This window comes from Poecilia mexicana, unplaced genomic scaffold (genome assembly GCF_051168715.1).
Source record: "Poecilia mexicana isolate PSO_F unplaced genomic scaffold, ASM5116871v1 scaffold_21, whole genome shotgun sequence".
Classification (NCBI taxonomy): Eukaryota; Metazoa; Chordata; class Actinopteri; order Cyprinodontiformes; family Poeciliidae; genus Poecilia; species Poecilia mexicana.
Window position 1 is genome coordinate 14,940,401 of NW_028263390.1, and position 12,133 is coordinate 14,952,533.

Sequence of the window (12,133 nt, forward strand, 5' to 3'; positions counted from 1 at the left end):
AACATGTTTAATTTTGATCCCCCAATTAAGCAATTTGTATCAGAACTGCTCCCCAGGGTATAACAGCCCCTCCGAAGTCTTCCTGAACATCTCATCAGTCCAGGTACAAAATAAACACAAATGTCTTTTCTGTGTTTTAATTTTAAGCTCGCAGCTGTCGACTCGGTCACAAATTTGATAATGCCACTATGAAATTTGAGGAAGCTCTATTTTCCCTGTCATGTATGGAAGAATCATTATTTCATTTTAGCGTTAATAAAAATGAATTAAAAAAAAACATATTTGCACATATAAAAACCCCCTGAATACATGGTTGTCTCTTTGGAATCAAAATGTATATTTGATTATCATCCCACAGTAAGAAAATTAAGCTGTACAGCAGCAAATAATATTTTCAAACGACGGCAGGACAACAATTAAAAACTGTACAAAAATGACAAATTTACAATATGAAAAAAATAATACTGTACAGTTGATAAAATGTGCATGCGTATTATTGTGCATAAAAAAACAAACCATAAATTAAAACTATCTCTGCTAAAACCAGCAGATTATTTAAAATAACATCAGTGATTTTATTAAATGAGTTTATTTATTGTCTTCATTTCGGGTTTTGTTTAAATGATCACATATTAAATGCTCAAAGTGTTATCCGGCTTGTAGTTGAAGTACTTTGACCCGGGGCTTTCTCGCGAGACTTCACATCACAAGTCACATGACCATGCTAGTTGAAAACGAGGAAGTCATGGGTTGTTTGGAGTGACGGCCCAAAACAAAACTCTTTTTCAGCCATGTCGCTGCACAGATATGAGCTGGGTTTTCTACTTATAATTCTGAATATTTATTCTCTCGGACTTATTGATGCCGTGAACGTCACCGCTTCGGATTCAGCTGCAAACCCGCTACAAGCTCCCAGTTATCAGAGCCACGGCTCCTCTGCTGTGGTCAGCTCGCCTGTTTACAAGCCTGCTGTGGACTCTTCGTACTCCATCAATCTGCTGTCCTCCTTCCCTGAAGACGTGGAGATCAGCGAGTATTGCTCAGAGATGCTCCGGCTGTTCGGTCAGCGGTATGTAGCTTATGTGAACTGCCTGATTCCTGCTGCTCGACCCGTCAGAGTGTGCCAGAACTGCTCCCCAGAGTATAAAAGCCTCTCCGACGTCTTCCTGAACATCTCATCAGACCAGGTACGAAATAAAACACAAATATCTTTTCTGTGTTTTAATTTTAAGCTCTCAGCTGGATTTGCTCATGCGCTGTCGACTCAGTCACGAGTTTAGTAATGTGACTGTGAAATTTGAGGAAGCTCCCTTTTCCCTGTCATGTAATTGTATTGCATCGGTAATAAAAATGTATTAGAGCGCTCAAATAAATATATATTTGCACGTTTACCTAAATTGAATGTTCGTCTCTTCAGATGGGCCCTGGGAATGTGAGCTGTCGGGACAGCATTCTGCGCAGTGACCGACTGATGCTCGTCTTCCTTCTCTACGGCAACCTTGCTACCATTTGGGAAAAATCAAATTGTAAACGTAAGTTCTAAAGTAATAGATTTATAGGATTATAAACAACACACATGCACTGGCTTGTGTGTGTGTGTGTGTGTGTGTTTTAATAGAGTTTATGCATGTCTTTAAACTGCACACCCCCTATAAACATGTGACCCAGATTGTAATGACTGGAATTTCAAACTGTCCTCATTCGTGGGCTGGGATAAAATTCAATGATTATAACTGGATCAGATATGGTAGATTTACTTACAAATTTTTATGTCGGCAGAAGAGTGTTGTTGTTTCAGGGTACACATTTACTGTTGCTGCAACTGATAGACATGCACGATTGCTTAGTGGAGGAAAAATGATAAAGATTTTCTTCATTGAATAAATAAAAATATGGGAAGTGTGGCAAGCATTCGTAGTTGGTCCCGCTGGGTCAACACTAAATAGACCCAGCTTTATGCCATAAAATTCAATTTTAGGCTTTTCTGACCAGAAAACCGTCTTCCAAAATACATTGAAGTTTATGACTGTAACATGAAAATGTCCCAAAGGGTGTGAATTCCCTTGCTGACCAATCTAGAGTGTTGATTTAAATTCCAGTAACATTAGCTCCCCTCTTCATTACAGTGTGACCAGATGTAGAGTACGAGATGGGTGACAAGAATATGAAATATGCAATGAAACTTCTCCTGAAAATGCAATAAAAACAAGTCACACTGCTTTTATATTTATGAGATTATAAAGCTAAAAGTTCTGCTCCTAATGTCGGAGAAGTTATATTTTGAGAGTAGAAACAAAACAGAAGTACTGCAAAAAAGAAAAGAAAAACACACAAATTAGGTTTAGAAAGCTTTATTCTCCTATTAGTGTCTCAACATTAACCTCATTTATGATATTAACTTTGGAGTGTACTCACTTTATGTTTACTTCAATGCAACACTGAACCCTCAAAAATGTAACAAGTCATAAAAATACACAAGAACTAACGCATCTGCTGTATTTCAAAATATTTGTCAGTGTCTCATTATGAACTAATTGTGTCTTCATCCCACTTTTTTGTTATCATTTGAGAATCTTGTGAGACATGTAATAAAATGCCTCCACATGCTGTAATGCATCTTACAACTGTTTAGCTGATTTTTATTTTTTTAAAAATACTGTTTTACAGAATGTGTCACTACGGATTTTAAAGGCCCGAACAATGACACACTTTACTACCTGACTCTTCTCAATCAAACCATCACCTGCTTTGAGAAGTATAAAGAGGTACGACATGATCTGGTTGTGCATCCGTCATTTTTTTCTTTTTCATATATTTTGTTCCATAAATAGACTCTGGTGACTTTTTTTCTACACTCTTCCATACAGGGTAACCATACAGAACTGTGCAAAAATTGTATACCTACTTATAAGGATCTGAATGACATGTACAGTGGAATGGAGAAGAATAGCACCCTGTGTATTGACTTGGAGGATTCGGTATGTATTTGTACATGATGTGTGTGGGGGAAGTCATTATTATGAAGAGGGAAAACTGCACCTCCTACAGGAAGATGTCTAAACATGTATTTTTTTTCTTTTGCATTTTCTGAACTACTTACTGTTTGGTCAGGTGTGGGGAAAAATAAAAGAACTAAACTGATTTGGACTCAGTAAAATAAGGAAAATGACATTCCACTTAAGATTAGGAACAAGTAGCACTTGTTCCTAATCTACAATAGCAGCAGAAAGTAGATGTTCATCTGAAGGGAAGGTTTGATCAGGTTAAGTTAATGCTGTTCTGGGACTGATGAGGTCTGCTGCGACTGAACCCGTTGACTCGTTTCAGATGAATATGACCCGCAAACTCTGGAGCAAGAACTTCGGTTGCTCCTACCCTCACGGGGAGACGATTCCTGTCATCGCCGTGTCCAGTTTTATGCTTTTTCTGCCCATCATCTTCTACTTGAGCAGCTTCCTTCACTCGGAACAAAAGAAACGCAAGCTCATACACCGTGAGTAACCAGCTTAATTCAGCCATTGTCACATGCAGGGAGATTTTTTGACTGGGTTTATTTGAGGGATTTGGGGTCTTTGTGGTTGAGGTTTGGGAGGGGTGGATTGACTGTGATATTGTGGATTTGATTATAGATTATAGAAGAGTTTTAGTTTGTATGTGTGTGTTTAGATGGTGCTTGCGTTGTTATATTTTGGTTAAAAATTGATATCTGCGGTTTCCCGATTCCAACAGGTAAGCATAACACAGCAGTACAAATGAAGATGATGAAATATAATAAAATAAAATTAAATACGGGAAGGTAACAATTTTTCTCCTGAATCGAAGTAACAAGAGTTACCCAAGTTCAGAACCATGGGGAACATTATAAAAACACTGTTGTATATGGAGAAGATAAACTTTCAAATAAAGTGGAATATGCAGGTTATTTATTTCTACAAGTAGACTGTAAGTAGATTTTGTCAATCCAATATGTGAGAGTTGATTATTGGTGGCATCAGATGAGACAGAATCAGCATGGAGACAACAATCTCCTAAATTAAGACTTCATTCCTAAACCAGAAAATGAGGTGAATTTAACCTCACAGCATCACTTTAGGTTCTTTCCGATGTGGTCAAAATGCTCACATTAAAGACGAGCTTTTCCTTTAGTCAGTAATTGTGCTGTATGCAGATCTAATCCGGTAAAGCACGTTGTTAGAAAACTACACATTTTATTGAGCTTCAGATTCTTTCTTATTTTTATTTCAAAACTTCATTTTTGATCATCTGTGCTTTATTAAAAAAAAGATTTTGTATCTGTTTTTGTCTTTCTACAGCCAAGCGAGCAAAGTCACACAACAGCCTGATGAACATTCAGGACAAACAAAGCTGAAATAAACTCTTTTTTGGACTTGGAGAACTTGTGTTGTTATCCATCACAACACAATTTCTGAGGTGTTTTTTTGGATTCCATAAACATAAGACTAAAGAGCTAATTTTTTTTTACCTTTTTTTTTCTTCTTACCAATAAGAATATTCACAAGACTAGGATGGATCAAGATATAATTAGGAAGAATAGAAATGCACTCGGCTGTAAAATGTCCAGAAAGGTTTGTGTTCATTAAATGTTTGCTTTCACATCCTGTTGGGAGCTTTTCTTAAAATTCATTGTCCAGGAGGTAATTTCTGAATTATTAATAACAAAAACATATAAATGATTACATTTGGGATCTTTAATGCAGAAATTTACAGTTTAATTACATGAATTGGTTAATAAAAATCTAAGTTAATCATGTGAATCATGAATAATTTAAATGTTAAATTTTTTTAAAAATGTGCAACAAGTCTGCTTAGTCACAAATTACACGATTAATACCTTTAACGCAGGTTTTGTGTTTAATCACTTTAACTTCTAACATTGCAAACTAATCAGATGGTTAATAACATATCTGCACAATATCCTTTTAATCCTCCTTTTGCCATTTCTTCCTTTTTAACTTGTTAACAATCTTTGGGTTGTTAAGTGCATCCTGCTGTCACTATAGAAAGTGAGTGGTCTGAATATCATGTGTGTGTGCCCAGGTGTCTGTGCGTGCGTGTGTGTGTGTGTTTGTAGCTGTATGTGCTCTATTTATGGATGGAGAAATGGGTTTTCTGTCTCTAATGTATGTCCAGACGAGAGCTGCACTTGATGTCCATTAGTGGTGACATGTAACTGCTGTAAGGAGGAGGGGTGAGGGCTGGGGGTGCATATTGGTTGGCCGGGGAGTAAATAAAGACATTAGACACAATGTAAGAGCACTCCAAAGTACCACACTGTGATGTTACCTGTTTTCTAGTCAGCTTCTTTTTTTTTTTTTTCTTTTTTGAGGTTGCATAAAGCTTTTAATGTGCTCTGTTGTTGTTTTGCACTGATATTTAATTTAATTTGTTAAGGGTTTCTGCATAAAATCATCTTCAGAATGGATGAGTATTATGTTGATAAATATGCTCTAAAGTAATGCAAACTTTAATTTTCAAATGCAAATAAATCCATTTTGTCACAAACAAGTTTGTAGTCTAATTTCCAAACAGACTTTTATTTGCTGACTGATCTGAACAATATTCAGGTTTTATAAGTAATCAAAGTTGCAAAAAAAAAAAAAAAAAAGATAGAAATTTAACTTTTTATTTAAGTCAACATTTTTCCTTGACGTTTTTAAAAAGCTGAACAGGAGCGACTAGTTATTGGAATAGTTTAGTAACACTTACATGTTTATTTAAAATGCTGTGTGCTTGGAAATGCATTAGCTTGGCTGAGTTACTGTGCATTTATTTGTAAACACATTTTAGAGGAGCAAAGGTTTTTTTTTTTTTCTCAAAGTGAAAGGAAGGCAGAAAGCGTTTTCCTTGTACTAATCATGTACGAGAGAAATATTAAATATTACCCCAGTTCAGACTTGTTAATTTCTAACATTTTGCATTCTATGATTAAGAAGAAAAATCTAAAAAAAAATGTTAAGTGCGTTGTAATTAGCCTCCCTGACATGAAACCTTATAGGATCACCTTTTGCTACCATTGAAGCTAGATTATTGTTGGGTTATGCTAATGCATCTAAACACAGTTTTGTTGTAACCGTCTGTATGGTTTGTTGTTCTGCTGGAAGGTGAAGCTCAAATTGATTATAGTTTTACAATTGATTTGCTCGTGTTTACTGTCATTTTCTTGTCATTTCTGAACAACTTTCTTGTCTCTATCACCTGTGTGTTTATGATCTTTTGCATCCAGTAGACAGATTCTTCCACCTGAGCTGTGAGTGTCTGCATCTCTTCCAAGGCTACCAATGGTTGGTTGGTTCTCTGGTTAATGCTCCTTTTTTTCTTTCCTGGCTTGTCAGGTTTAAGTAGATGACCGTGTGTTGGCAGGTTTGATGTTGTGCCATGCTTTTTTTCACTTGTGCTGTGCAAAATGTTGAAAGCTACTTCTCCAGTCTTTTCTCTGTGTCCCTTCGTCTTCATGGTGCTTGTTTGATCACTAATGTCCTTGAACAAACATTTATCCTGGGATTAGTCTGGTGGACTACTGTTTACATTTACAATTGAGGTAACTTCTGAAGGCCATTGTTTGAAATGGATTTTATTTAGGAATATCAGAGTAAATGGGGCTGTTCGTAAATGTAAGTGAATGAATTTGATGCAAAAACGATTAAATTAAGGATTCGAAGCACTTAAAATTTTACCTATAAATCCTGAACTTGACAGTCTATGTAGCTCCTACTAGAGAGTGCATTGTACTTTTTACTCATTCAATTATTAATTTTTACTTTCCAAACTGACAGTTTAAATAATTTATCACTGCTACATTTTATTGTCATTTTGTCCCTAATTATTTTAACATTTTTGACTCTAAGAGATGCAAGACAGATGGATATTAATGAAAACACCTGAGGTAAAACAGAGCTTGATTAGTCATGTATTAAAAAAAAAAGTTTTATTAGTTAATTGGGCCCTGTTTAAGAAGAACCAGTCCTGCTTCTTTGTACAGGTACAGCCCCCTTGTTCTCCTGTGACTTGCAACAAACCCTCCATTTCCCCCCTTCCTCCCTCATCATTTGCAGCTAATCTAAACGTGGGATAAAGATGCTTTGGCCGAATAATCGCAACAACACACCGGTTAAACACCTTTGGCTTCTTGGTCTTCTGGAGTGCAGCCACGGTCGGCCATCAGCGGCTTACTCAGCATTACCAACATACCTGGTCGCATGATCCTGCTGCTGCGGCCAAACGGAGAGCCTGGAAACCACAAGCTTTCCCTCATTTGCGCTCCAGGACAGAAGTGCGTTGAGCGGGCTCGCGTGCGCTCAAGAATGACAGCTTTGATTCCTGTTAAGCCTCGTTGCTTCCCGGAGGCACACCGGCTCTGTGAGCAGGGGTGAAAGTCAAGAAAAACTCAGAGGCCGACACGTGATTGAAGGGGGAGCAGTGGAAAAGCTGGCGGTTTTGGAAAAGCGGCCGTTCAGTGGTGGAGGAAGTATTTAGATCCTTTACATTTTAATTGAAGGGTAAAAGTAGCTATAATCCCCCAGTATGTATGCAGACGGTATGCACACACAACTGGAATTGAAGGCTTTATAAAGTGAGGCAAATCTTGTTATTCTTACTACTACTGAGGCTTATTGAGATGAGTTTTGTCTCAGTCATAGTGTGCGCTATGACTTTTGGTTTCTTCTAAGGCGTCAGCTTTTTAGTAAAATCCACATCTTTTTCATAGAGTTGGGGTTTTGGGAATGCCTTTCAAACAGTTTATGGTGCCTGTTTTGTTGTATATTAGGGAACATTGCCTTAAAATCAATCATCTAGCTGCTTGAGGTGAATTTGACATGATGATACAAAGACATGATAGGTGTCTTTAGGTTTTAGTCCTTCAGGTATACTTCTTGTAGCCAAATAGCTCAATTTTTGTCTCGTCTGACAGCAAAAGTCTGCTGTAGAAGGCTTTTGGCTTGTCCATCTGGGCAAATAGCTGGAAATTTCAGTCAAGCTTGAGGGGGTAAGTTTTGGATCTTTTATTGTCAGACTTATTTCTGTCCGTGTTGATGCAAAACTTGCCTCATTTTGGACAGCAACACTGGCTTTCTAGCAGTTTCCAGTTAATGTCGGGCTGTGGTTCCTGAACGTACTTAGCAGTTTACGTTCCTCTGAAGAAGATTGTTCCGTCTCCAGACCTTGGTAAAGTGTTGCCTCATCAAGTACTTTTGTTAAAAATAATTATTTCTTCATATGTTTTTATTCCGTCATCAGATTTATTCAAATTAAAGGTTAGATTTTTCTAAAATTTGTCCAACTGCAGTAAAAGATACATTTATTTGAAGGCTTTTTACACATTTATCAGGAGAATGAAGAGTTGGTATTAAGCCAGTAAAACAGTTTCATTTCTCCTAAGCTTTGTTTCCTTCACCTGTTAAGAAAATGTTGACATATTTTTGTTTATTTTGTACATATAAAGACAATAAGGGCATTTTTAGTTTTATTCTTATTGTCAAGCCTATTCTTTAAAAACTGACTGCTGTAGCAAGTTTGAGTCCTTGCTATAGTGTTAACATCACACATTATTGTACAAATATTTGAGTCATGAAATACTTTTACAACTATGACTTAGAAAAATGTCTGTAGGTAAGAAGTCCTATTTGCAGTTCTTCATAATCTTATCAATAGGACAGAAAACAAACAGGGTAGAGCAAAACTAATTTTCTGGCCTATATGCAAAATGTTATGTGTGGTGGAAAACTGAAATCATCCTAGATGCAGCAGCCCCGTTGTTGCGACATCATTCTGTTTGGATGATTTTCTACTTTGGGAATAGAAATGCTGGTCAGAGTTGATGGGGAAAATGGATGGAGCTAAATATAAAAATGTTAGCGGTTGCTCAATAAAGGTAGCTTACTAGTGGTTCTGTCAAAGTTGAGACCTTAAGACAATTGAAAATCTTTGGCAAGACTTATAAACGTGTATTTACAGATGTTCTCTATCTAATCTGCACCTTTTTCAAAATTTCATTTGTAAAAAAAAAAAAAGTTTGAAAAACGTGTATCCATTTACTTCTACTCCATCATTTTATTAATTTTTGTGTTAGTCTATCGCGGGAAATGATTTTTGGATGTAACATGGCATTAATTAAAACATTTGCAAGGCACTCTGTAATAATTTAGAATATACAAACGGTTAAATGCTCACTCAGGCAGTGAAATGCTCTTTCTGACTAATCCATTCATTCCTTTGTCTTTAGCTCTCAGCTTAGAGAACGTGTTAACCTGGTAATTCACTCAAAGCTCCGGAGGAAACTCTGAAGTGAGAGGACTAAAGCTGAAGTGAAGAATGTTGATGTTTAACGTGATGACTCAAACCTAAAAGACGTAAATAGCTAAAACAGGATGACTGTAAGAGAGCATAAGTGGTCTCACCTGCACAGGCGTCGTGCATCAACTTAATTTACGAGGTGAATACATTTTAATTTCTTCAATCAGAAACCCCCTCTCTCACGTCTAATATTTAAAGTTGAAGTGCTGCAGTTAGAAAATTCAGAGACAACAGTTATGCTGAGCTCCTTTTTGCAGATAGCAGAGAACATGCTTTGCTTTCCACATGTTACCTTGAGACAAGGCTGCATTTGAAGGAGCAGAGAGAAGCCTGCCATGCTGTCAATGATCCCAGCCTCCTGTTTTTCCTTTATTAAACCCCAATTATAAAATTCCATGTTTTGCTCTTTTCTCGGCGAGGTCATGGCCTCCTCTAGACTAAATGCCTCTGTGTTTTCTGCTGCAATCATCCTTCACTCTACCATATTCTGCAAAGTACAGCCAATGTTCTGAGGGAGCCAGTCCGCGTTTCGTTATGCCATTTTAAGAGTTACCATATTTCCGGACTATAGAGCGCACCTCACTATAAGCCGCACTCACAAAGTTTTTTTTTTTTTTTTTAAACTGGGAACGTACGTATATATATGTGGCGTATAGCTGCACCGGGCTATAAACCGCTGGTATCTCCGCCACTCTTGGTTTTTCACAAGGACCCAGCAGAAGGCTGTGTCTTTAATAAATCTGCTATTAAGAACGCAGGCCTCCGTCTCCAACGCCGAACCATGGATTCGTTCACGCCGAGCTTACGTGCAGCGGCTATCGATCTGTACTTCCACATTGATAGCCTTCAATTTAAAAACTGCATTAGTTTGAAAACATTTCTCCGTCGTGCCTGCTGCTAGCATGTGCTGATTTTCTAAATGAAAATCAGCACTTTATTCTTTGATTTCCAATTTTGACTTCCGATGATTCACTTCCTGCTATAGAGCCCCCTGGTGGTTGAAGAAAAATCCACAGAAAAGCCGCACCGGGCTATAAACCCCATGGTTCAAAGTGTAGGGAAAAAAAGTAGCAGCTTATAGTCCGAAAAATACGGTAGTTAGGATTTACAATGTTATGCAACCCCATCCACCAACAACACTCTAAGCTGTCAGTTAGTTAACTGGCTAAAGGTCAGGCTTAGATTACACACCTCTCAACCCCCATGCGAAGAATAAAATGCTTTGTTGAACAAGGCATAAACATTTTGCCCTGAGGAGGAATTAACAAGTTGAACACACACTCCTTCAGAGCATATGCAGATTGAATAAGACGTATTATACACCTGTGAGTTGGGTCAAAGTCTGTCAAGCCCTAGCTTATGGTATTAGATAGATTATAGAATCACTCTCTAATAGCAGTCATTCAGTTTCTAATCACAGCAGCTTGATGCGTAAGCACCAAGAGTTCCAGCTAAGGGTTTGTTGGCAACAAGAGCCCCCTTTCTCAAAGGTCTTAAGACAAGTCAGCTGTTGGTGACATCACAGATGCTGGATCATATGTCAGAAACCTTTGCCTGCTGACTTGCATCCCTTGCGGCTCAGCGGCAGCCAAGACCACTTGAAGGGAGAAAGAGCGCTGAGATTCCCTGAGGGGATAAGAGCAGGGAAAGGTGGGAGGGGGGTCACTCTTCAGGGCAAGAACATCTGACCCGGGCGGAGGTTTATTTGTGTGCGCAACCAGATAGACCACATCTTGCCATCAGCTTGAAGAGACAGTTATTAGTCGGAAAATGATCGTGTATGTGAGTCTTTGGAGCTCTGTTTGTGATTATGTGGCTTGTGCTGCAACATGTGCTCCAAACACGCTGCTGTTAAAACCCTTCACTGAGGTTGGTTTGTCGTTCAAAGAACTGCAGTGCCACCTAAAGTTCAGTAGCACTGATATGCTCTGACCATTTATGATGTTACTCAGATGCAAGTCATCTTTTATAAAACTTGTAATGTGTAGACTGGGAATTTTGCCTAGAGCTGTAAGTATTTAAGATGCAAATGTGTATAAATTACATGCCTTTTATCTGAAAATGCCCCAGTAAGTAACATTCTCTTTCATTTAATTCCTTACATCACCTCTAAGAAAGGTTGGACTATTTAACGGCTGCACAAAATATTCATCACTATTTTTTTATTAAAGTATTTTGTTAAGATACAGTTTTTGTTTTACATTTTCTCCATGCGTAGATGGTTAAAATTTGATGAAAAATTCCTTTTTGAAAAAAAATGAGCCAAGAACAAGCAATAGATATAAAATAAAAAGCACCACTAGATGGCAACACAGAGCCAGGTAAATGACTGTCTTCATAGTCTTCTGTATCACGTTTCAAAGCTTAATAATGAAATATTTGTGCAAATATTGGATTATTTATAGTCGAACCTGTATGCACAATGTGAACCTGAATGAAATGGAAAAAAAAAAGAATCCACAATAATCTTGCAATAAATTCTGTTTTTAGTCTTTGCAATGATATACTGTATGAACATTTCACTCTAAAAAATAGCAGTTCAAACAAATAATATACAGACCCAAATTATGAATCCTCCTGACAAATTGGTGTAAACGTCTTACATGAATTGCATGCCATCTAAAAAAATAAGCAAAAACTGTTCACATGACCTTTCTAGATAAGCTTGTGTCATGTTAAAGTGTTTCTCCCATCAGCTTTTTTCTGTCCCCCACTGTGAATTCATACCAGAAAAAAAAACAACCTATCAGGAAATTTCATGAGGTGTCAAAGGCCTTCAAACTGAAGTTACAAATTCTTATTTTAATGAGTTTGCAATATG

General features: G+C 37.5%; 1 protein-coding gene across 1 annotated transcript; it reads left to right on the top strand.

Annotated features, from left to right (window-relative positions):
• The first annotated feature begins 695 nt into the window (after window positions 1-695).
• Window positions 696-5,526, top strand: ostm1 (osteoclastogenesis associated transmembrane protein 1). Its single transcript, XM_014993909.2, has 6 exons — window positions 696-1,187; window positions 1,418-1,532; window positions 2,668-2,765; window positions 2,868-2,978; window positions 3,328-3,493; window positions 4,314-5,526. The coding sequence occupies exons 1-6, from the start codon at window positions 792-794 to the stop codon at window positions 4,367-4,369; spliced, it is 942 nt and encodes a 313-aa protein (XP_014849395.1). The 5' UTR covers window positions 696-791; the 3' UTR covers window positions 4,370-5,526.
• The last annotated feature ends 6,607 nt before the right edge of the window (window positions 5,527-12,133 follow it).